The sequence below is a fragment of the Capricornis sumatraensis genome, chromosome 11 (assembly GCF_032405125.1).
Source record: "Capricornis sumatraensis isolate serow.1 chromosome 11, serow.2, whole genome shotgun sequence".
Lineage (NCBI taxonomy): Eukaryota > Metazoa > Chordata > Mammalia > Artiodactyla > Bovidae > Capricornis > Capricornis sumatraensis.
In genome coordinates, this window is record NC_091079.1 from 42,267,287 (window position 1) to 42,292,729 (window position 25,443).

Below are 25,443 nucleotides of genomic sequence, written 5' to 3' on the forward strand. Positions count from 1 at the left end.
CGCTTGCCACCCGCTTGAGCCGTCCCGGGCCGGTTCGTACTCTGCAGCCGGGCCCCTCGGCCCCCGGCAGCTGAACCGCGGCGGGGTGGCTGGCCTGCGCCGGTTGCAGCGTGGCCGCCTCCTCTGAGGCGCTGTGATGTACTGCGAGAAGTGGAGACCTGTGGCGGAGATGTGTCTCTTCCTCGAAGACCTGCGGGAGGGCTCGCGCATCCTCTGCCTCTGCTCGCGGGCGTTTGTGGAGTAAGTTGGACACGGGCCGCTCGGTCCCCGACCTGTGGGGGCTGCAAACCAGTGGTGATGGAGCCCTAGAACCGCGGCCAGCGCGTCCGACCCTCGGGTACCGTAATGCTTACGAAAAAGGGGGAAACGTCCTCGGGCTTCAGGGGGTGGTCGCCTGCGGCCCTGAAGCGAAGGAGGAAATCTGCTTTGTGCGCTGTTAGGGGAAAACGTGGTGGCCGGTGGGTGTTATTTTACACTCGCCACCTGAGAGGACGGTTACAAGCAAGGGAAGTGAAATGCGAATGAAATTGATCTGGGATGTGACATCACACGGTGAAGGTTTGAAGATGACTGACTTTTGGTTAACATCTTTTTAAAAAATGTTGGGCTTCCCTGGTGGCTCATATGGTAAAGGATCCGCCTACAATGCAGGTAACCCGGGTTCGATCCCTGGGTCTGGAACATCCCCTGGAGAAGGAAATGGCAACCCACTCCAGAATTCCATGGGCGGAGGAGTCTGGCGGGCTACAGTCTATGAGGTCGCAAAGAGTCAGACACGACTGAGCGACTAACACTTTCACTGGAAACTGAAGAAAGTGAAATATACTTTCTGGTATTACAGTCATGTGATGTTGTCTAGTGGTGACCTCTAAGATTTCATACAAAGCATAACAAAGTCATTGCCCGTGGGCATTTTTCCCCCGCAACACATTCTCAAGCCAGAATTTAAAAGCACTGTCCTTAGAGACAGAATATCTGGTTTCACATACCAGCTCTGCGGCAGATGAGCTGTGTGGGCAGTGGGCGAGTCAAAACATCTCCGTGCTCCCCTTTCAGCCGTTTCAGAAAGGATTCCCTTTCCTTTTGACTGCTTTCAGGAATGCATGGTCCCTTTACAGTAGAGAAATGGCTACTTCTACTTCAGAGATTTCCAAGAGTCATTTACTCAGCGTGTATTTTGACTACCCACATATCTGGTGCTGTGAGAAAAAGCCGACTTAGAAACGGTATTGATGGTAGTTGCATTCAAGGTATGATGATGAGCTGCTTGGCCAGGCCTCATGGAGGGCAATGTCTTCCTGGTGTCCCTCCACTGCAGGTCTCCAGCCTTACAATTCAGTTCAGTGGTTCCAGGTCACTTGGTCTTTATCATGTTCCAGGTCCAGCTGCACGTGTGTATGTGCTTACTCGCTGAGTCGTGTCCCATCGTGATCCTATGGACTACCGCCCGCCAGGCTCCTCTGTCCATGGGATTCTCCAAGCAAGAATACTGGAGTGGGTTGCCATTCCCTTCTCCAGGGGATCTTCCCGACCCAGGGATCAACCCTGCCTCTCCTGCATGGCAGGCAGATTCTTTACCAGCTGGGTCACCAGGGAAGCCCACCAGGTCCAGATAACACATTCCAAATCACTCTGTTTTGTGAACTGAGTTACACTTAGCAAACTCAAAGATTGCTCTATAGAGATCTCTTAGCAGGTGTAACAGGAAATTCTTCTAATACTCAGCATCAGAAATGCGCCTTCCCTGGCGATGAGTGCTCTTAGAGATGTTTGAAAGTTGCCCTAAGTGGGAAAAAGAATTTCCATAGAAATGTGCATGGGTGTTGGCAGGCACACCACTGATGCCCTTTTGTGGCTGCCCTCCCACCCACTGGGGCCCCAAGTTGTTGGGGGTCAGAGGGCATATTGCCAATTGCATTTCATCCCCTCCCCATTCACTGTCCTTCTAAGTCACCATCTACATTATATTTCATGAAATACAAAAAATAAATAAACGGGGAATATGAAATACATCAAGTGTACAGAAAAGTTGTATTAGCTCTTCTTGCAGATGGCCTTGTCATGGCAGATACAATGGAATGTATTACAGCTTAATTTGCTGGTAGAAAGATAATAATAAATAAAATCCCCCCCCCCTTTATTTTAAGTGCTCTGCTAGGTTTATTTTGGTTATGAAATTCTTCTCTTAGTAAAGAAAAAATGTAAAAGGAGATATGTAAAGAAAAGTTTTATCTATTCACTGTTTTGAAAACTCACTGAGACCAAATTGTTTAATCTTGATTTATGTTTCAGTTTAGTAAGAATTTCATTTTAAGTTAGTATCCAAAACAAGCTCAGACCATGACTGTCTTGTCTACTAGTCCTATTTGCAGATGGAGTAGTGTCTGCACATGGGTTTGTAAATCTGTAAGATAAATCTTCTGACATTTATGCTGACTTCTTACTGCAAATTTATAGAACATTTCCCTGTTTGTATATCACAAGGAGGATCAGATTCTTCCCCCAATATCCAGAGCTGCCACTTTAATAATTAGTAGTTATCATTATAGTGTGCCTTGTATAGGATTATACCAAGTGTTTTGCACGTACAGTCAATCCTTGTTAAAACCCTATAGCTATGTATTATCACCTCTGTATTACAGATAAGAATAATGTGTTAGCAGAGGGCTTTTCTGTTTTTTAACCTTTTTATTAATCTGTGCTGCCTTAACCTTGTTTTTTCTCTAGTTTAATTTTGTCAGTATTGACTCTTTAATTTGCTTCACAGAGATCGGAAATTGTACAATTTGGGACTAAAAGGCTACTATGTTAAAGACGATGACAGCAGTGCAGGTAATACGGTATGAAGCCAAATAGCCCCTTTTTTTTACTAAAATTAGCCATAATGCTGTATAGAGAAGATGCGGAAGTGAAGCAGGGAGGTTATTTGACTGGTCGTAGTTTAAGCACTTACCTTATTTGGGAAAGCTTACTTGGCTGCTCATGCATGGTGTGCTTAAGTTTCATGTTTTCGGATCCCAGTGCCCTGGCTCTGGCTTGGGTTTTGGTTTCCTGGGTTAGGCTACCCAGGCACTGGAGCCACCTCACTCTCACGGCCTCCTTGTTTCAGTCCTTTAGGAGTTTTGTAGGTAAATGGTTCAGGGTCAACTCCAAGTGAACATCCAGTCTAGCCTGAAGTAAGGGAGCTACCATCTGTATTAACTCTCCCGCATAACAAATAGAATCTCGTCTACACTTTGAGCCTCACCCGAAAACCACCTGGGTCTCCGTCAGACTTCCCTGTCAGGACCCAATTTGTCCCTTCCATGTGTATCTTTATGTTCCTCCAGACACAGAGGGAAGACTGCAGCCCAAGGTGTAGGTAAAACCAACACAAGTGGCGTGTCATGTGACCTGAGAAATTCCCCAGCTCTCACGTGATGGAGCCATCATTGCATCGTCACTTACCCACGCAGTAGAATGTTTGTTGTGTTTCAGTTTGACGCTATACAAGTAAGATTCCTCTAGAGCCTAGGGTCCCACTGAACATGAGGAAATATGCATAGCCCGACGGGAGCATACGGCATGTGTAGCTGATCCATCTTCCCTGTTTGCTCTCCTGAGCCTCCATGAGTTCATTATGCGGGCTGGCGAGTGGAGTGTCCTTTATTACCTAAATTGGTATCTTTCCCCCTTTGGCTTTTAGTAGAATTTCTGCCCATAGGATCTCTTTTCAGGCTTCATCTGTGCAGTGTTAAGGTTCCCATTCTGTTGCCTAAGATTATTTAGCTGCAGTGCAGCTCAGTCCTAATTGAGTATGCTCATATAGAGTGTTTTGTCTCACATTTTTTAAATAGAGAAGTTGAGTGTCTTTTGTCCAATTAGTGCTATGATCTACTTTTGGATAACCGTAATAGGATAAAGTAAAACTCGTTTTGTTGTAATAAAACAGGTTTTCTCTAATCAGGGAGCTTGAAAGCATCTTCCGGTTCAGTGGATTTCAGACCTTTTTAATAGTGAAACCTTTCATTAAATGAACTTTCCCACAGAGTCCCAGGCTGTAAATGCCAGTTGTGATTGAAGTACCCATGAAGGGCCTAAAGACCTGGCTCTCACTTCTCTTATTACCAGCTCCTAAAATAACTCCCCAAGTCATCATGTTAAACCCACTGCTCTAATGCAGCGGTGCTGCAGATGGGAATGTGGAAATGGGGCTGTTTTCCCCAGGGCCTCCCTGCTGTGTTCCCTCATACATCCTCAGTCCCAGCATAGCGTAGAGCAAGAGGAGGCACTCTGTGCAGTGAGCTGAGTGGGCGGCTGGGTGGACAGCGGCAGGCGGAGCCAGACTAGAAGCTGTCTCTTGGCTCTAGGAGGCTGTTTTCTCACTAGTCCACATTCCCTTCAGTTCCTTTTTTCCTTCCTTTTATTTTCCTTCCCCTTAAAAATTGTCACATTTGCACACCTTTACTTTGAGCAAGTCATGTAGTAATTCTGGATCTCAAGTTCTTTTTCATTAAAATGAGGATGATAAAACCTGCATTTAAATCTTTTCTGAGACTAAGCTAACATAACAACCACTGTGTGTAGGAGAACAAGTCGCGGAAGAGGAGGAAGGAGGCCACTCCCAGGGCCCTGCAGAGCCCCACGACAACAGATGCCCAGACCCAGATGAGAGTGAACTGGATTCCGAGGCTGAACTCATGAGGAGTATGGGATTGCCCCTTCAATTCGGTAGGATGTCCGCACATAAGAATTTTGAGGTAAGTATTAGTTTAATTGTTTGTTTCTTAATTTTCGTCATAAAATATCACATGGAATCTTTTTATCCCAAATCTAATGCTTTCTTGAATTAGGACACTTCCCAGGTGGCGCTAGTGGTAAGGAATCAGCCTGCCAACGCAGGAGACGTGAGAGACACTGATTTGATCCGTAGGTTGGGAAGATCCCCTGGAGAAGGGCATGGCAACCCACTCCAGTATTCTTGCCTGGAGAATCCCATGGACAGAGGAGCTTGGTGGGCTACAGTACATACGGTCGCAGAGTTGGACACGACTGAAGTGACTTAGCACATATGCATACACCTGTTTTTAAATGTATGTACGTATTTATAAGATAACTAGAAATTATGGTTCTGGTTTTGATATGTCTCGTGTGTGATGATTCCTCTTTTGAGAAACATAGATAGTACCATTCACTTGTTTGTGTCACAAAAACCCAGGTTGGGAGGTTAAGGGTATTTTGTTTAAGGTCAAGATAGATTTAGATTCTACCTATTGTTACAGCTTCTGAAGTACAGTTTATATTCAAGTTACTTCTCTTTGTAGGAATCTATGAATACTAGGAAAAAAGTTAAAATAATGAAAAAGAAAAAGAAAAAATATCAAAAGAAGTACTTAGATGAGATTAAGAGAGAATCCTGGAGACAATGTGAAGAAGATGACATTTCGGCTTCGGACGATCCTTCTTCATCTGAGAATGAGAACACTAGAAAGTACAAAGTTCAAAGCCAAAAAGACATTGAGGCTGAAAGTTTTCCCGTTGAAAACACAGTAGGTCCAAAGCTGGAAATTACAGAGATGTGGGAAAAGTACTGGAATGAATATGGTGGAGGACTGCTGTGGCAAAGCTGGCAAGAGAAACATGCAGATCAGACCCTGTGTCCAGAACCATGGAATGTTCCAGACACAAAGGAGGAGTGGGAGCAGCACTACAGTCAGATGTATTGGTACTATCTGGAACAGTTTCAGTACTGGGAATCTCAGGGCTGGACTTTTGATGCCTCACAAAGCCGAGATACAGACCTTGGTGGGTCTAAAATAGAAGTTAACAACAAAAAAGACGAAAATCATATGAAAGCAGATGAACTTTTTCCCCCATCTTTATCCGTTGGCAGCGAAAGCTCTAGTTCAAGTGATAAAGATCATAGTGAAATTCTCAATGGAATTAGTAACATAAGTCTGAATTCAGAGAAAGTAGAACAGAGACAACTAGATCCCTCCCTAAGTTGTGATGGACGTCAGTGTTTGAGTGAAGTTCCCAGCAGAAGAGAATGCCCTGCTTCTGGCCACAGTGAACGGAGTCATGGAGGAACCATGGAAAGCAGCTCGTCTGGGAGCAGAAGCACAGACCAGCCAGCTCAGGGTAAGACTGGCCTAGATTTTTGGTGCTTGTCTTTTTGTCATTTCTGTTGTTAAAAGCTCTATTAGAGACCATTAGATGTATTTGCTTCTTAAGAAAGAGAAGTTATTTTTAATTAAATGTGACTATGCCATCTTTAGAGTTTCTTAGATTAGGATTTCATCAAAGTGTGATAGCTAACAGATGTCACAGAGGTAACTTTGTGGATTAATGTGTATAGATTTGGACAGCCATGAGGAAAAGTAGTTTCACAGTTCACTTTTTCTTTTTTTCACTTTGCGTACCCCCTGGCTTGAGGGATCTTAGTTCCCCAACCAGGGATCAAACCCAGGCCAGAGCAGTGAAGGCATGAAAGTGCCAAATCTTAACCTCTGGACCACCATGAAATTTCTTAGAGTTGACATTTCAAGTAGTTAGATCATGGGAACTTTTAGACTTTCATAGACCTAGCTGAGGATTCTGTATGTGGATACACAGAATAAATAAATGGGGTCTGGCATGCAGTTCTTTGCAGGAAAGGCCCTGGAAGATGTTGATTGCATTTGGAAATGACAGAAGAGTTATCAAACCAGGGACAGAAACCCACTGTGATATCTCCACCTCTTTAGATTCACAGGAGTCCTCAGAAGCAAACACAGTCAGAGACAGATGCCACCACAGTGGCACTGATGGGGATGAGAGTGGAGATGATCCGCCTGAAGAGAAGCGAAGCAAACTGAAGAGGAGGTGAGTCACTCACCACCTTTCTCTCCAGCACACACCAGCACGCTTTAGGAACTCGGGAACTTACTGCAGGAGAGCACATCTCTACCTTCTCTTTCTAAACAGCACATGTTCTTGCTAACTCCTCAGTTTCTACTGGTCCTTAGAGGCAGAGACTGTGTGTATACTGGTGTATACTTATATTCTTGGGACCTCGTAGGTTCTACATACACACAGTGAGCTTAACTTAATTTGCAAGAGTTATTTCTCATCGTTTTCATTTGTTACTGTCACCCATGTAGTAGAGGTCACTAGAAGATTTCCACAAAAGGTGGCGATGGTGGCTCAGTGCTAAAGAAGCCAGCTGCAATGCAGGAGACATGGGTTCCATTCCTGGGTCAAGAAGATCCCTGGAGAAGGCAATGGCAACCCACTTGCTGGGAAATCCCATGGACAGAGGAGCCTGCTGGGCAATAGTCCGTGTGGTCAAAAAGAGTGGGCTGCTGAGTTACTTAATGTCACTTTCATCAGAACCTTCATAACGTTATTTTTTCTTCTGTAACTTTCTGGTTGGGTTGATACCTTTCAAATATTTCCTTGTTTGCTTTTAAGGAAAACCTCTAGAGATATCACCTAGGAGATTAGTTAAGGCTACAGGTTAACGGGTGTTTTTCCAAAACATAATGGAGAAATCTATATTTGTACCATGTTCAGGAATAGAGATAATTACTTGACTTAAGATTTGAGTGCTTGTTACTGTGTCCCAAACACTACTAAGTAATTGATCTCATTTGGTAAATCCTGATTGAACTGCGCTTCTTCCTGTCTTTTTGTGTTTGTGAACTGTGGTTGACTGCTGTGATGGGAAAGTTTACATGGGTTGACTTTTAATATTTGCCTGAACTAATGGGCTCTATAGTTAATGGCTTATCATTGTTTGCTTTGTTTGTTTAGTCATGAGCTGGACCTCGATGAAAACCCGGACTCAAACTTTGACAACGATGGTTCTCTTCTAGGATTCAAGCACGGCTCAGGGCAAAAGTAATGTTCCATCAACGCTGTTTCTTCTAGAAATCTTAACCACTCAGCAGTCCTCAGGTTCTCTTGATATTCAGATAGGGAATGGTGGTTACATATTTCATGGCATTTGAGGTGTTACAGTCAAAGCACTAACCTTTCTTATTAGTAAGCATTGTAGAGCTAACACTGTGCATTTGATATATTCACATTATTAACTCAGTTGTACTTCATAGCAATCCAGTGTTTTTAGTCTACAGAATTGTAATCGTCTCTTTGTACTCCAAGCCATATAATCATTTAAGGCTAGAGTTTATAGAAGTTAATAATATAAAGGGTTTTCCTGATAACTGCCACATTTTAAAATTCCTGGCAGAATTTATTTCTAGCCACATGTAATTTTATTGAGAAATCACTTAGGTAGCTCTTGCTGGTAAATATTCACAGAGATATATTGTTACCTGGAATTTAACTTAAATAGAAGTTAATAATAGAAAGGGTTTTCCTGATCACTGCCACATTTTAAAATTCCTGGCAGAATTTATTTCTAGCCACATGTAATTTTATTGAGAAATCACTTAGGTAGCTCTTGCTGGTATATATTCAGAGATTTATTCTGTTACCTGGAATTTAACTTAACTGCTCTTCTATTTGGAGCACACAATCTCAGTGAAAGAGAAGGGTAAGATACACTTTTTATTAAGTTTATAATGTGGGTAAAAGATACACTTGACATTTAAAGCCAAACTCTTCAGAGTTTAAGTGCTGAATTGTATGTTACACTGTAGGTCCCTAATAGTCTGTAGGAGAGGCAGTTAGTGAGGCTTCAGAGAGTCAACGAAGGCTTCACAACGGACATTTGTCTTCTAGGACTGGAAAACTTCATATGGTTAGATCAGCAGATGTTCTCTAGTTACTTTAGTAACGGGGGTTTACTTCTTAGGTAAGTTCAGATTGGTTTAAGAATCTAGTGGCCACTTTCAAGATAATTTGAACGTATCCAGAACAAGGTTAGAAGAGCTTTGGCATCACCTTACTGTGAGAAAAATTGTATTTTCCCCAATGAACATTGGGATTATAGTTTCCTGCTGTTTCTTTGTTACATTTTACAATATAATTTCTCCTTTCTGTTTTAGTTAAGATGTGTTGATATTCCCACCGTTGGTGTTTCACATTTCCTTGAGAATTAAACTACAAGCTAGACCTTAAAAAGTCCTCTGCATGTTTAACTTTATTTTGTAATTTCCATAATTTAAAAAAATGAAATGAAAGTATTGACTGCTAATAGGAAATAGTGAAAATTGTTAGTTTCTTCTCTTTGTGTGAAGAGATCTGAAGACCCTTATGTCTGAGTCCACTCCTTTTGCTTTGGTCACAGATACGGAGGAATTTCAAACTTCAGTCGCCGGCGGGTGAGGTATCTGCAGAAGAACATGAAGCAGAAGTCAAAGTCCTTGGACATGAGACGACAAATCAACATGAAAAACAAGCACATCTTCTTCACTGAAGAGTCAGATAAAACTGGTTTTAAGAAAAGCAGAACTTTGAGTAAGGTGTGTGTAACATTTGCTCTACATTTACAAACCTAGTCTGAGTTTATGACCCTGGCTGCTTAATTGTTGTTTGTGAATGAGAACCCTGCTTCTTGTGGTGGTCAGGGCACCAAAAATTCTGTTCCATTTGCTTCTTCAAGGCTTTTATTGTGTGAATGAAATTTGCAGAATAGGTAATTTGGGGGTGGTCTGATGGGGATGTTTGAAATCTGCAAAGTAGTAACATGTGGAACAGTAAATAGGTGATGGTGTCTGACATGTGCAGTGACATCTCATCTGTTTCAGGCTAAGCACCATCCTGGAGGCCTGATTTCTGACAGCAGCTATTGTAAGCCTTAATTTTGAGGTCATCTAGAGGTGATCAATCTTAACTTTGCACTGACAAGTTCACCCTGCTGTCATGAGCCCCAAGGCTAATTTAGTGACTCACATTGTTAACTGGAGCACGCACATCCCCTCTCTCGGATTTTGCTGTACCAGCCTTCTGAGTACCTAGGAAACAAAAGTAGTTAGAGTTGCTTTTGCTTCGTTTCTTGAGTGATTCTTCTCTGTTATAGAAAAAGATCACCATCCAGTGAGCAGTTTTGTGTCTGCCACCTCTGGGGCAGCGCTGTAGAGCGATGAAACAGCCTCACGCCCCGTGATGACTGTGTTTTACCCTTAGGGTACATTATCTCTCCTTAACTTCACCATCCTTCCAAAACATGCTACAGATTTATTGCTGGTTTTATTTTTACTGTATTTCAGATTGCTTGTTTTGTGGTGTTATTTTACTATGTGAGTGGCCCTGGCTATATCTGGAACAAATTTCCTAGTACCAGTTTGATCAGTCTAACAGGTCTTCCTACACTGTGTTGGATGTGGTGGTCCCATACATTCGTCCAAGGCCGAAGAGCTGAAATATAACTGCTGTGTGTGGCTGAGGAAGTAAAATCAGTGTGGCTGTTGTGCCCTTAGTATCCGATTGGTGCCCCCCAAAGAAGGTTCTAGGTCGTGGTCTCCGCCCATTGCCTGTCTGTCACTCTTATTCTCATCTCCTGACTCTTAGGAAGATCAGGAAGATCTATTATGAAGGATATTCATGTTAGAAAATTACATGGAATTGTGCGTCATCTGACCTTGAGCCTTGTTCGCATTTCAAAGAAGAACCCTGTTTCTCAGGAATCACTTTACTGACTCTGCTGCTTCATTGGAAGACAGCTCACATTTTCTTTAGATGGATTGACACTGAATCTTTGTGGAGTTCATCTCTGATGCTGAGTACCATTTAACATAGATCAAATAGCCTGGGCCATTGCAGAAAATTCTGTATAGTTGGAAAAACTAAAAGTTATGGCTCAACAATAGATGAGTGCATTTGTAATGGTAATGTATAGTACGGTTATATTGTTAGAAGACCTAATGGAAAGTTACTGGAACAGAGACCTTTATCCTCTTAGTGTTGATTGCATGCAGGAACATCATCGTCTTATGTTTTAAGTGAGGTCATGGTATGTCCAGGTAACATTTAGGTTGGAATTACTTATTATTAACTTGTATGATGTAGTGTACATATCTGAGCTAATACTGTGACACAGCTTGTCAAGTCACAAATGGTAAAGCAAAAAAAAACAAAAAAGAAAAAACAAATGGTAAAGCAGGTAGACATGGTCTTTGTAACAAACAGAGAATTAATTCATGCTTATAACATCTTAACGTTTCAGGTAGAAAAATTTCTAAAGTGGGTTAAGGAACCAGTGGATGAAGAAGCATCGCCAGAGTCGGTTTCTCATAACAACGTGCAAGACACTTGCACGAGCAGTGGCTCAGAGGAACCAGAAGTGTCTGTTGAGAAGGGGGATGACCCAGTGGAAAGGAGTGAGGCAGAGCCTGGACAGCATCCTGCTGTGTGTCCAGCCGGGGAAGTAGGGGCAGAGAAGCATAACGGGACCAGCCCAGAAGCTGCCGGGACAGATACAGAGGGCTGTGTGCCCCAGGCTGCTTCGGACCCTCGCCAGGAAGAGGCTGCAGGTGAGCGTGTGCTCCCACTGTCAGGGGCAGAAGGTCATTGTTCTCAGTGTGCCTTTCCCTCGTTATCATTTACGATCATCTACACTCCAGACTCAGAGCCCCCTCGGCTGAACAAGCACAGTAAAATAAAAATTCACTCACATACGGAGCTGTTTGAGCACCTCCATCAATGCCACTAGACTGGCATCTTCCTCCATGCTGCTCTGTAGGCTGCGTGTTCTGGAGTGCAGCCCCAAACTCTAGTTATTTGATGTAACCACACTATAGATAATTTCACCTATGATTTCCTGTTTCTGTAGTCAGCATCTGTATTGGTTCTGTTCTTTTGTTCTAGCTGAAAGTCAGAAGAAGAAGAAAAAGAAAAAGAAGAACAAAAAGGGGCTGAGTCTGCCCCCTGAGATTGCTGCCGTGCCTGAGCTTGTGAAGTACTGGGCTCAGAGGTACAGGCTCTTCTCCCGTTTTGACGATGGGATTAAATTAGACAGAGGTAATGTGGATGTGTAATTTTTAACTTCATTTTGAAATAATTTCAGATTTATAGAAGAGTTACAAGAATTGTAAGAAACTTTCATATCCCATCTACTCAGATTGAGCTCTTTCTACCGTTTTGCCACATTTGCCTTGTCATTCTGTGTATGTGTGTTTTCTGATCCAGGTACTCCTACCCCTGAATACTTCGGTGTGTATTTTCTAAGAACAATGATCAATTTATGTAACAATGATAAGATTAGAAATTTAACATTGTTACCATGTTAAAATCAACAAAGTAGTGCTCTCCTTTCATCAGTTATCCTAATCATGTCCTTTGCAGCATTTTTTTCCTTCCAGTGTAGGATTGTATATTACATTTATTTTCATGTCTCTTTAGTTTCCTTTAATCTGAGACAGTTCCTCAACCTTTTTGCCTTTCATGACTTTGACATTTTCTAGAGAACAGCTGCCAGTCATCTTCCACAGTGTCTCTCAATTTGGATATATACATGTTTTTTAAACTCACACTCAGGTTTATTCTATATTTTTAGCACAATTGATAGATGATTAAACAGAACATCTGATGTGCAGAAAGCTGTAAGTTAATCAGTTAACACTGGAAAGTCTGAATTCTTTCTCCAGCTTTCCTACCATGACCTTAAACAGCTAGCTTACACTCGGTTGCACAAACACGCTTATTTTCATGTTGGGGCTACTTAAATATTGGTCTTTATTAACTGTCAAAATCAGGAGATACTGATCTGTGGTGGAGTTTCCGGGGTTCCTTGAACCTCTTAAAATTATTTGTAAAATGTTGTATGTCAGGGAGCATACATAGAGTTTGTTGGGGAAATAAGACTGGATAAAAGCTGATAATTCTATAATAGGAATTTATGTGTTTATTCTTCTAGCAGTGAGGAGCCATTTAAAGTTTTGGTTTTAAAAAGGAGGGGGAGGGAATAGGAAAATTGGTGCATCATTTTGTTCAGAGAAATATCATTCTGAAAAATGTAAATTCCTCCTGTTGGACAAGAAGGAGGAGGGCCATGTCCTTTTGCTGGGAGTGGACACAGGACTTCATTACTGAAGATGAAAACAGCCCTGCAGTCGTGCTGTCACATCCTTGCTTTCTGCAGATTTTGCCAAGTGTCTGGTACAAATCTGGTTCATTACTTCCCCTCTAGGAATGAATTAATTGGGAGCCTCAGTGAAGTTTGGGGAGTTGATCAGCTAGAACAGCTACCTTTCTATTTTCCACGATAAGCAGTCAGTTATTACTACTTCAGACAGAAAAATCAGTATTGCTTTCAGTTATTGGAGGCATTTTGTAAAAGAATCAGGCAAGAACAGAGGTGGTTGTTTATGTGGAAATTGCGACTGGGGATAGTACTGCTCCATTTATAACAAAATTTGTAGACCTTTCTTTCAAACTGGACAATATATGATTTTTTGAAAGGAGAAACTGAGTTGTTTTTAGGTATTTGTTCAGTAGTATACATCAGTGTTTGCTGTGTCTGTGTCTGGCTTGGCTTCTTGACACTGAATGTCCTAACAGAAACCTCTCCCTTTGCAGAGGGCTGGTTTTCAGTTACTCCTGAGAAGATCGCCAAGCATATCGCGGGCAGAGTCAGCCAGTCCTTGGAGAGTGGCACCGTTGTGGACGCCTTCTGCGGAGTTGGAGGGAATACCATTCAGTTTGCTCTAACAGGGAAGAGAGGTAATTGGTCATCAGTGGTTTACTCATTAATTAATTTCAGTTTATTCATCAGATGCTTCATTTTCCTTCAGCCCTATCTTTACTGAGATATAATCATTGATAATTTAATGCCAAATACTTAACAATAATAGCATATATTAAGACTACACTTTGTGTACTGTTGTGTTTAATATGTATCACTGTATTTAGTCAACAGTCTTGTGATATGTATCTTTTATACTTTCTGTGTTTAACAAATAAACTGAAAAATAAGACATGCAATAATTTGCCCAAGATCACACAGACCCAGCTCAGCAGCAGCAAGATTATAACATGATATAAAAGTAAAACTGTTAAAATGGGAGAGACTGTTCTCTGGAAGAAGAGAAGCGTAGATGGTGCAGTGGGGTCCAGCTTTGCCCTCACCCACTGTATGATTTTGGGCTTCCTTTAATCTTAATGGAAAGGAGACATTAAATTGAGAGAACCCTGTGATACCTTTCAGCTTTGACGTCCTAAGACACTAAGAACCTTTTAAATATTAAGACTGTCTTCATGGTTGGTTGACTTCAGAATCCCAGGAAAGAAGACCTGTTACTATATATCTGTCAGGAACTGTGTCAAGTAGATAATACGTGTGCTGTTTCCCGGGATGGGTTGTGGGGAGGCTCTACGAGACTGGACAAGGTGCCAGTGGCCGCCATTCCTGGACATTGCAATTCCCCGCAGTATCCTCCAGCACCTATCAGCACTTCATTCACCTACCAGATTGAGTTGTTCACACTCTGTTAGGCCTGAAAACAAAAATGTCTTCCAGGAGAGCACAGATGAAAACAGGGCCGTTAGCCAAATACAGTTGGTGTTGAAAGTCACTTTTTTCTGTTGAATTTTTGCTGTTGACAGTGTATTTCTACGTCTGTCTCCATGCTATCAATTCAGCAGATTAAGCAGCTAAAAAGACCTTGTCCCTTTTATAAATATGAATGTTATCAGAAGAATAGTGTTGTGGATGCATGATTTTGCAACATAGCGTTGGTGCCTGTATTCATTGCTCCAGTGATTTACTTAGTGCATTATTTCCCTAAAGCATTAACAAACCTTGAAACCAACATTTTCTGTAATACAGCTGTTTCCTTGTCAACCATGGTGTGTGCATCAGGATTGCACTCCGCCCTTGCAGACATAAAATATTGCCACTAACATCCTGTTGCACACACAGGTGCACATGAGTAATTTACTGTAAGACATGAGTGAGTTGGAATTAACTTACGTTTGTGTTGCTAATTATGAAATTGAAGTAAATTAAGTGAGAGCCCCTGTAGTAAAAACATGACATCTGTTCCCTCTACCTAAAATGTCTCATTAAACATCATCAGCAGGTGTTTTTGCATCTCTTCTTCATAAGTTGGCTACATAGGTTTGTCAAAAAGTGTTTTATTTGCCTTACTGTAGACATTGTCAAATCTGTCTACTTTTGGACATTGCCTCATCTTGAGGAAATTGGTCTTATCTAAAGTCTTAGCATTTCTAAACTGTCTGTGCAGCCATCACCTTCCCGTGTCTACCGTCCACCTCTGACCACAGACCAGGCTTGGGATAATGGGTAACCACCTCACTGCTTGCGTTGGCCCAGCGGCCTAAGTGAGACAGCTCTGCAAGCCACATCCTTGGTCTCATTTTCTTGATATAGCACAAGTGAATCTTCCTAGGTTAGGTGATATTTTTAAATTAAATTCTCTCATTAATGTGGCCAAATCTCCCTTTAAAAACTTTTTTTAAAAGGGACTTAAACGCACAGAAAATAAAGACTGCTCAGAAGATGGACTCGTCCATATAACTGACAATCAGTATCATTGAACTCCTCTTTCTTGTTCCTATTTTTAGTGATTGCCATCGATATTGATCCTGTTAAGATCGATCTTGCTCGCAATAATGCAGAAATTTACGGCGTAGTGGACAAGATCGAGTTCATCTGTGGAGATTTCCTGCAATTGGCGTCTAGTCTAAAGGCTGACATCGTGTTTCTCAGCCCACCTTGGGGAGGACCGGACTACGCCACTGCCGAGATCTTCGACATCAGCACCATGATGTCTCCTGACGGATATCCTTTGAAAGTCCTAGAGTTCACTCAGATGGTGGTTGTGGAGAGGAAACGTGTGTGTGTGTGTGTGTGTGTGTGTGTGTGTGTGTGTGTGTGTGAAATTAGTGAACAGGAGAGATGTTAGCTAATAGCACTTGAAAGATTCCAGTTTGTTTTCCATAAAAATTAACTGGTGATTGATCTCCAAAAATTACAGCAAATATGAGGTTATATTTCCATTGGTTACTCTCCAGTTGTCCCATTAAAAAACAAGAACTTAAGGGCATTAATTGTTTGGAATTACTGTCTGGAAATCAGGGATTTCCTCAGGAGCTGTCCCTGGACTCTGGGTGACTGTCCCCTGACTTCGGCTCACACTCACCTAAGTTGTCTGCGTCTCCAAGTTCTGCCTGTTATTCCTCCAGGTTACTGGAGCAAACCCCTTATTTCAGGAAAACTAGCATGTGTTGTTTTTCCTTTTATCTCAGTTCCCCAGAGGAGTCATTTATGGCTCTTAACAGGAATTGTTTTAAATCCCTAATTAAAATTTAGAAAAAATAGGGTGGACAGAGTTACTTGTCTTTATTCTTTACTAGAAAGATGTGGTTATTGTGCTTTCCCATTCATCCTGTTTTCACAAAAACTAGGAAATAGCAGAAAGAAAGAGTGTGTGTTTCTAGCTCTTGGTTTCCTACCCTAGGATAATCCAATACATAGATTAAACTACTAATCCCTGACCTGTTGGAGACAGTTCAGTCAGTTCAGTCACTCAGTCATGTCTGACCCTTTGTGACCCCATGGACTGCAGCACGCCAGGCGTCCCTATCCATCACCAACTCCCAGAGTTTACTCAAACTCATCTCCATTGAGTCGGTGATGCCATCCAACCATCTCATCCTCTGTCGTCCCCTTTTCCTCCTGCCTTTAATCTTTCCCAGCATCAGGGTCTTTTCCAATGAGTCAGCTCTTCACATCAGGTTACCAAAGTATTGGAGTTTCAGCTTCATCTTCAGTCCTTCCAATGACTATTCAGGACTGATCTCCTTTAGGATGGACTGGTTGGATCTCTTTACAGTCCAAGGGACTCTCGAGTCTTCTCCAACACCACGGTTCAAAAGCATCAATTCTTCGGCTCTCAACTTTCTTTACAGTCCAACTCTCACATCTATACATGACTGCTGGGAAAACCATAGCTTTGACAAGACAGACCTTTGCTCTCTTTTAGGTCCCGTTAGAGGTACTGTTGGGCTTCTCAGGTGGCTCAGTGGTAAAGAATCTGCCTGTAATGCAGAAGACCCCAGTTCAATCCCTGGGTCTGGGAGAACCCCTGGAGAAGGGAATAGCAACCCACTGCAGTTTTCTTGCCTGGAAAATTCCATGGATAGAGGAACCTGGAGGGCTACAGTCCATGGCGTCTCAGAGTTGGACATGCGCGAGCAACTAACACACATAGAGCATGTTCCATATCCGAATACATTTGGGTTATGATGTAGCAGTTGAAGAACATATCTGATTAGAAATCAACTGCTGTTTTTGTTACTTTTCCTTAACTACTGTCTACCTTTGAAATTTTCAGACTTTCCCAGAAGATCACTAATAATATCGTTTTTTTTCTTCCAAGAAATGCTGATATCGACCAGGTAAGCCATTACTGAAGATCTTCTATGAACCTCTGGTGTGACTGTGACAGAGACTGGACAGGAAAAGATACAGGGTATTATTTACTTGAGAGCATATTTATGAGAAGTGCCTGGCTTTTTTCTTTTTCTATTATTAGAAAATTAGAAGTGCTCAGCAGTTAAGTCTACCCACGCCCATTTCATCCTGTTCATCTCCTTGGCTCCTGGCACACATGCCCATAAACAGAACACTCAGGGCTTTTCATTCCATGTCCTGAAAGGATGAATGTGTTGTGTTCCAATCCTGCCCACCTGACATAGCCAAGATGTCTTTACTGAAGCCTGCCTTGAGAATAGGTGTTAGGTGTTCCTGAAAATGACAGCCTCGATGGAAATATACAGACAGATGAAACCTTAATGTGACCAACAGTTTTTTCTATGGCCTTGAGGTGTAGGGCACTTGACTAACATTCCCATGTCCTTGTTCTGTTCATATCACAAACATTTATTGTAAACATGTTGGTTTTTTCCCTAGAATAATAACTGCTTCACAGAGATCTGAGGATGTCTTGGTGTCATGCCTTCGTTGATGTGTTTTGTAAGCACTTATCACTCCAATATTCTGGCCTGGAGGATTCTATGGACTATATATATAGTCCATGGGGTTCCAAAGAGTTGGACGAGAAACTTTCACTTTCATCACATATCTGCTTTGTGCCAAGTATGCTGTTGAGAATCTTTGGTCTTTCATCTTTAAGTTTTACTCCAGCATTGCTGGCTGTTGGTTTTTCCTTTCTCTCCTGTTTGGCACTCTCAGAGCTGACTCTCATTGAGCTTTGTTCATCATATTTTACTCTGAAATTATCTCCATTATTTATTCAGCTATGTTCTCACCATCTTTTTCCCTTTATCAGGACATCTATTACATGAAAGTTAATGTCCTATAACTGTATTTTCTGGTGTTTTGTCTCCTTTTTTCTTCTGGGAGATTACTTCTGTCTGTTCTTCATTCCTCGCATATATAAATTCTTTCTATCCCATCTAATGTGTTTTTTTGAAGGATAAATGAAATAAGAGGTAAACCATTTTTCACAGTCCCTTCAGCCCAAAAATGTTCAGAAATTCTTGTGTCTGTTACTCAGAAGATCCTGTCTTAAAGTAATTGTGGAAAGAATGTAAACATTACTAAGATTTGGAAGAAGAACAATAGATAAAGATGTCATGATTTCCCTAGAGGGCAGAGTGGATATCTTTAATATTTGTAAAACGGGGACTTCTCTAGTGGTCAAGTGGCTAAGACTGCCGACACTGCAGAGGGCACAGGTTCCATCCCTGATCACGGAACTAAGATCCCACGAGCCATGAGGTGCAAACACAACCCCCCCCCCAAATTGTAAAATGACAGAATCTAGTTTATAAACACACATTCCAGATTGCAGATTTTTCTCTTCTCCTCTACTAACCAGTAACACTTAATGTACTGAACATGTTCCTGCGTTTGTTTGTTACGCTTTCCCATCTTTGCTTCATCTGCTTAATCTTTGGAATGCTGGGTTTCAGGTCTGGCTGCAAATTAAATCACCTGAATAGCTTTTTTATTTTTTTTAATTGTTGTAGAACATTCATGACAAAATTCACCCAAATCTCTCTTAAGCATACGATCCAGGAGCGTTAAATGCATTCACGTTGTGGTACAGCCGTCATCACCACGTGCCTCGGGACTTTTCTGTTTCCTGACACTGCAGCTCTGTACCCATCACAGGCTAGCTCCACATCCGTCCACCACTGCCCCCAACGCCCGCCTTCTACCCTCTGTGTCTGTAAATCTGACTGCTCGTATGTACCTCAGTAAGTGGAGTCATACGATATTTGTCCTTCTGTGTTTGGCTATTTTCACTTAGTATAATGTCCTTAGGGTTCACCATGTTGTAGCATGTGTCAGAATCTTCCTTTATTTTTAAGGCTGAATGACATTCTGTTGTACGCACACACGTTTTGTTCATCCTGTCACCCATTCAGGGTTGTTTCCACCTTTTGACTGCTGTGGATAATGCTGCTATGAACACGGGTGTACACACGTCTGGTCAAGTCCTTGCTTTCTGCTTTCTTGGTTATGTATCCACAAATGGAACAGCTGGATCACATGGTTCTATTTTTAGATTTTGGGCTGTTCTCCACAGCAACAGAATGATTTTACATTCCCAACAGTAGTTCACAAGAGTTCTGACTTGCCCCCAGTCTCAGTAACATTTGTTATTTTGTTTGGTAATAGCTATCCTAGTGGGTATGGAGCGGTACCTCACTGTGCTTTTAACTTGTGCTTTCCTAAGTGATGCTGAGCATCTTTTCATGTTCTGGGTTACTGGGTATTAACCCTTTATTGGATATATGCTTTCCCAGTTTTTTCTCTTATCCCATGGGTTGCCTCTGAAGTGTTTTTTGTTACTCTTGTTGCTCTGGCCACACCGCACAGCCTGGGGGATCTTCGTTCCCCGGCCAGGGCCTGAACCTGAGCTCCCTGCGGTGAGGGTGCCGGGTCCTAGGGACTGGCTCACCAGGGAAGTCCCTCTTTACTCTCTCAGTAGTGCCTTCTAATGCACAAAATGTTTTCATTTTGATGAAGTTCAACTTAGCTAATTTTTTTGTTTGTTGCCTGTACTTTTGATGTCATCTCCAGAAACGATGGCTAAATTCAGTGTCTTGAAGATTTTCTCCTGTTTTCTTCTTTGTATAGTTGTCACTGAATAGCTTTTTTAAACTACTCATACTCAAGTCTACTGGGGAAGATCCTCTCCAATTTATTTTCTGGGGTGAGGCCCACACATGAATTTTTATAACACTCCAAGTGATTGTCATGTGCCGCCAGAAGTGAGATTCTCTGGGTTAAAAGACGAGGAAACAGAATGAACAAGTCTGAGCTCTTCCTCTGAGTTTTAAGGCGATAATCTTAGATCTTGGTGCTTGTCATCTACTGGTGAGCCTTTGTGTCTAAACATCAGGTCTCTCAGGAAGTGTGTGCTATGACAGGAGAAAGAAAAAGCACTCTCTTCTGGCTTTATGTATTTTTATATCAAATTGAATATTAAACCTAACATCTGCTACTCATGTGACTCAGTTCTAGATTCCAAGATAAGGCTGAGCCTATTCCATAATTCTGTTTTTCTCGCATGTATGTTACACATCAAGAAAAGGAAAAAAAAATTTTAAGAAAAAATAATTGTACATCATAACTAGTCTCACAGGAGGCTAAATGATCCTTCTATTAAACATTAGATGGGATATTTGGGAACTTGAATGACAGTAGGAAATTCACTATCACGAAAGTTTGAGTGAGTAAATTTTTTCTAGCTAAATGAACGCTTGCCCAAGCAGAAAGTGAACTTTTTTTCTTGCATTTTGGTTTACTTCACACATCTGCCAGAATTGCAGTTGGTAGCTAGCTCATTCACATATTCTACCTCTAGAGGGAGTAATGATACTATAGGATAATAAAAGTTAAAAAAAAAAACTTGAAATTTCAAATGCATTATACCGGTATTGAATTTGGATCAAATTACTGTGGGAAATCAGCTTTTCTTTTTAAAATGAAAATCTATCCACATATAGGATTTTTTTCTCCCAATGTTAATCTGTTTGATATATTTTAATAACTTTTGTTTTGAATTTATTTTTAATTGGAAGATGCTTGCTTGACATTGTTGTATTGGTTTCTGCCATCCATCCACATGAATCAGCCACAGGTAGACCACATGTAAGATTTTTTAAATGAGAAGAGATGGTATGGCAAGGTTTAGAAAGAGCAGAGTGGCATGCTTGACATGAAGTCGAGTTCATGAGTCCAGTTCTTAGTTGTGCTTCCCGTCCAGACAGACTGGCATTTCTTTTGGTAAACGTAGTATATTATGGTCCAGTACCAAAAATATACCCTGTAATTGGGAACTGCTGATTTTCATCTATTTACTTCTTTCCTTCCCTTCCCCTCCCTCCTTCCTCTTCCTCTTCTTCTCCCTCTCCTTCCCCCACCCCTCTCAATTTATTAAACTTAAAAAAGGGGAAGGAACCAGATGACATTTTGTCAGTTAAACCTACTAGTGAAAAATAAAGACAGCTGTAAATTGATGGCAATAAGTTTGCTTGAAACAAAATATTATTTATTGCCTTGAACTACATAATTTTTAGTTACATAGTTACAATTTCAACTCCAGAATTATAACCTTGAAAATGTATGTACTTGTGAAAATATCTTTTAAAAGCACAAAAAGGCTAAGGTTAGAAATCATTTTTAAATAGAACACTTAAAGTAACAAATAATTTTAAGTTTCTTTCTAAACACTGGATGGGTGTTTTCAATACTTGCTTTAGTTGTCCATCGTCTGAGTCTCCTGGCTAGAATGAGATATTCACAAATGCATCCTTTGGTTTTGTTTTGGTTTTGGTGCACTTCACTGCCTAGAAGAAAAACCCTTAAGCCATTTACTCATTACTTGTTGAAAAAAATAATCTGTCATAGACCCTAAAAACTCCCACGTAAGACATCTTCATTCCTTTTCCTACCCAAAACCCCCAAGTGCAGGAAACCCTACCTTCTCAGATTCACTTTAATGTAATTCTGTGTATGAATTACAGGGTGCTCTTTTCAGGGAGATTGGTAATATTCCTCCTTTTTAGATTTAGGAAGCCAAACCTCATCTTAATGGTTTTCTGCATTGATGAGCAAGTTACGGGTAGAACTGAGATGTTGCCGCTTGCCTCTGGGTGCTCTGCTGTCCCTGTTCCAACAGATTTTCTGCTGCTGTTTCAGCTCAGCGCCACTTCTCTTCACCCACCTCGTCTCTCCTCCTTTCCTTCCTCTTCCTCTCAGTCCCCACCCCACACCCAGAGAAGACTTCTGCTTTGCCAGTGTCAACTTTCTTTTTGTAAATCATTATTTAAAGGAATGGGAGAAATACTGTGCTTAAGTTATATCTTAATTCATGGATAAATTACTGTGAAGCGATTATATTTTAAATATACTAGTCAATATGCCTTTCATTGGTTAAAGACAAAATTCTTCATTTACCCTTCCGTGTGAAAAATCAGACTGGCACAAAGATTGCTGTTGTTTAGTCGCTCAGTCATGTCCAGCTGTTTGTGACCCCATGGACTGCCGCATGCCGGGCTTCCCTGTCCTTCACCATCTCCCACAATTTGCTCGAACTCAAGTCCATTGCGTCTGCAATGCCATCCAACCATTTCATCCTCTGTTGTCCCCTTCTCCTCCTGCCTTCAGTCTTTCCCAACATCAGGGTCTTTTCTAATGAATTGGCTCTTTGCAACTGGTGGCCAAAGTATTGAAGCTTCAGCTTTAGCATCAACCCTTCCAATGAATATTCAGGGTTGATTTCCTTTATGATTGACTGGTTGGATCTCCTTGCAGTCCAAGGGACTCTGAAGAGTCTTCTCCAACACCACAGTTCAAAGGCATCAGTTCTTTGGCCCTCAGTCTTTTTTATTGTCCAGCTCGCACATGACTCCATACATGACTACTGAAAAAACCATGTGTTTGAATTGACAATGCACACTTTTGTCAGCAAAGTGATGTCTCTGCTTTTTAATACACTGCCTAGGCACAAAGATATCAGAATAGAAAACGAAACACTTCTTTCTTGCTAATAATTGCTGCTCTGAGATGACTTCACTATTTTTCACTTCTGCTGCTAAGTCGTGTCAGTCGTGTTGGACTCTGCGTGACCCCATAAACGGCAGCCCACCAGGCTCCCACGTCCCTGGGATTCTCCAGGCAAGAACACTGGAGTGGGTTGCCATTTCCTTCTCCAATGCATGAAAGTGAAAGTGAAGTCGCTCAGTCGTGTCCAACTCTTCATGACCCTTTACTTTAATTATTTTATGCCTTTTTAGTAAATAGTGGGATGTATACACGTATCTTCTCATCGTAACAGATACTGTTTGGCTTCTGCTGTGATCTATCCCTGTTGATAAAAACACAGCCATCTCTTTGCATCTCTGTGGGAGAAGTTGATATTGACATTGTTACTTTCCTAGTGGAACAACCTCTTTTTTTTCTTTCAGCATGTACCGTGGAATGACCTTTACTTCTTCCCTATTTCTGTGTCTGTGACATTTTTCTAAGGAGAAGTTGAAGTACTGTAGAATACATGCTCTTTGATAATGCACAGTAAATCTTACTTCCTGCCAGAAGCTGGTGGAGCACATGTTATACTACTGAGATTAGATGTCTCACCGCCAAACCAGTCCCTGGTACTCCGGGAGCCCTCTCTCCCCCACTCCCTGTCTCCAGGTCTCTGACTCCCAGGCTTCCACTGCATCCCTCTTTCCCTTCACCCCCCCGCCACCCTCAACAAACTGGTCTCTGGTGATGGTTAGAAGGGAGTGTATTTGCTAGTAATAGACCTGAGAGGTTAGACAAAAGATGCTGGACTAAAATGAAACTTTGTGTAAGGACTTAGGGTAGTAAAGCATTGCTCTTATGAAGCATCCTTTTAAGCTTAACTGTTTAGAGGTGGAGGGATGGTGGTGCTTTTAGCTTCTCAATAACAGGGCCAGTCACCATATACGAGTAGACCTCAAAAAGAGCAGTATATTTAATCACAATAAAGTGGGGGGGGGGGGAGACTTAAAAATACACACATGTAAGAGCAGCAGGTGGAGGAGGTGATTCAAGCTGGGAGAACAGCACAGAGCCCACCCAGGAATCAAGAGTCAGGTCATAGAAGCTGGAGCTCCCATGAGAGATGGACAGGTCTGTCTCGCTCTCTGATGTGTTCTATCTTAATAAATAAACCTGATATTCCGGAAGGATATGTTGGTTTTCTGTTCCTCTAAGTTCTGTAACTTCTGGCTTTGGAGAGATTAAGCTTAACATTCAGAAAATGAAGATCATGGCATCTGGTCCCATCACTTCATGGGAAACAGATGGGGAAACAGTGTCAGACTTTATTTTTTGGGGCTCCAAAATCACTGCAGATGGTGACTGCAGCCATGAAATTAAAAGATGCTTACTCCTTGGAAGAAAAGTTATGACCATCCTAGATAGTATATTCGAAAGCAGAGACATTACTTTGCCAACTAAGGTCAGTCTAGTCAAGGCTATGGTTTTTCCTGTGGTCATGTATGGATGTGAGAGTTGGACTGTGAAGAAGGCGGAGCGCTGAAGAATTGATGCTTTTGAACTGTGGTGTTGGAGAAGACTCTTGAGAATCCCTTGGACTGCAAGGAGATTCAACCAGTCCATTGTGAAGGAGATCAACCCTGGGATTTCTTTGGAAGGAATGATGCTAAAGCTGAAGCTCCAGTACTTTGGCCACCTCATGCAAAGAGTTGACTTATTGGAAAAGACTCTGATGCTGGGAGGGATTGAGGGCAGGAGGAGAAGAGGACGACCGAGGATGAGATGGCTGGATGGCATCACTGACTCGATGGACGTGAGTCTGAGTGAACTCCGGGAGTTGGTGATGGACAGGGAGGCCTGGCGTGCTGCAACTCATGGGGTTGCAGAGTCGGACACGACTGAGCTACTGAACTGAACTGAAGTCTTATACAATAACATAGCACTGTGGACCTACCCGTAATGTCAAAAGTGAAACAACAAGTATTTCTGCCACCAAACAGTTCACTAATACCCACCTGGAAAGTGACAGTGAACATTTGAGATGCCTCATTATTTGAAAGTCTTAAATCAAAAGCCTGAGTGGTATTGTCTTGATAAAGCATCTGAATGGAAGGTTTATTTTGAAATCATGCTTATGTATGTATGGCTTTCTTCTGTTCCATTTTCAGGTGGCATCCTTGGCTGGGCCTGGAGGGCAAGTGGAAATAGAACAAAACTTTCTTAATAATAGATTGAAGACAATCACTGCTTATTTTGGGGACCTGATCCGAAGATCAACCTCTGAATCATAAGTGAGGTGGGACAGAGAGACCAGAAGATCATGTAGCATTCAGTTATCATTCACCGGAGTTACTCTCTGTGCTCACTGATGTGTCCAGAGTCTAGTGGGTATTTGTGCCCAAATACACATTTTCCCTCACTGGTGCAGTACTATGTGAAATTTGCTTTTAAGCATCCATTTATTTTATAGTTAGTGTTTTTTAAGTTTCTATGGGAAAAAATGATATATATTTTATAGAGTAAAAGTTTATATTCTTTTTCTATTAAAA

The 25,443-nt window shown here is 41.7% G+C and overlaps 1 protein-coding gene across 1 annotated transcript; it reads left to right on the top strand.

The window, feature by feature from the left end:
• The first annotated feature begins 136 nt into the window (after positions 1–136).
• TGS1 (trimethylguanosine synthase 1) lies at positions 137–25,443 on the top strand. The gene is made up of 13 exons (XM_068983792.1): positions 137–240; positions 2,768–2,832; positions 4,567–4,739; positions 5,304–6,120; positions 6,726–6,843; positions 7,774–7,860; positions 9,215–9,389; positions 11,093–11,407; positions 11,745–11,886; positions 13,444–13,587; positions 15,451–15,667; positions 17,208–17,286; positions 25,063–25,443. Exons 1-13 carry the CDS (start codon positions 137–139, stop codon positions 25,183–25,185), a joined length of 2,559 nt encoding a protein of 852 aa, XP_068839893.1. The 3' UTR covers positions 25,186–25,443.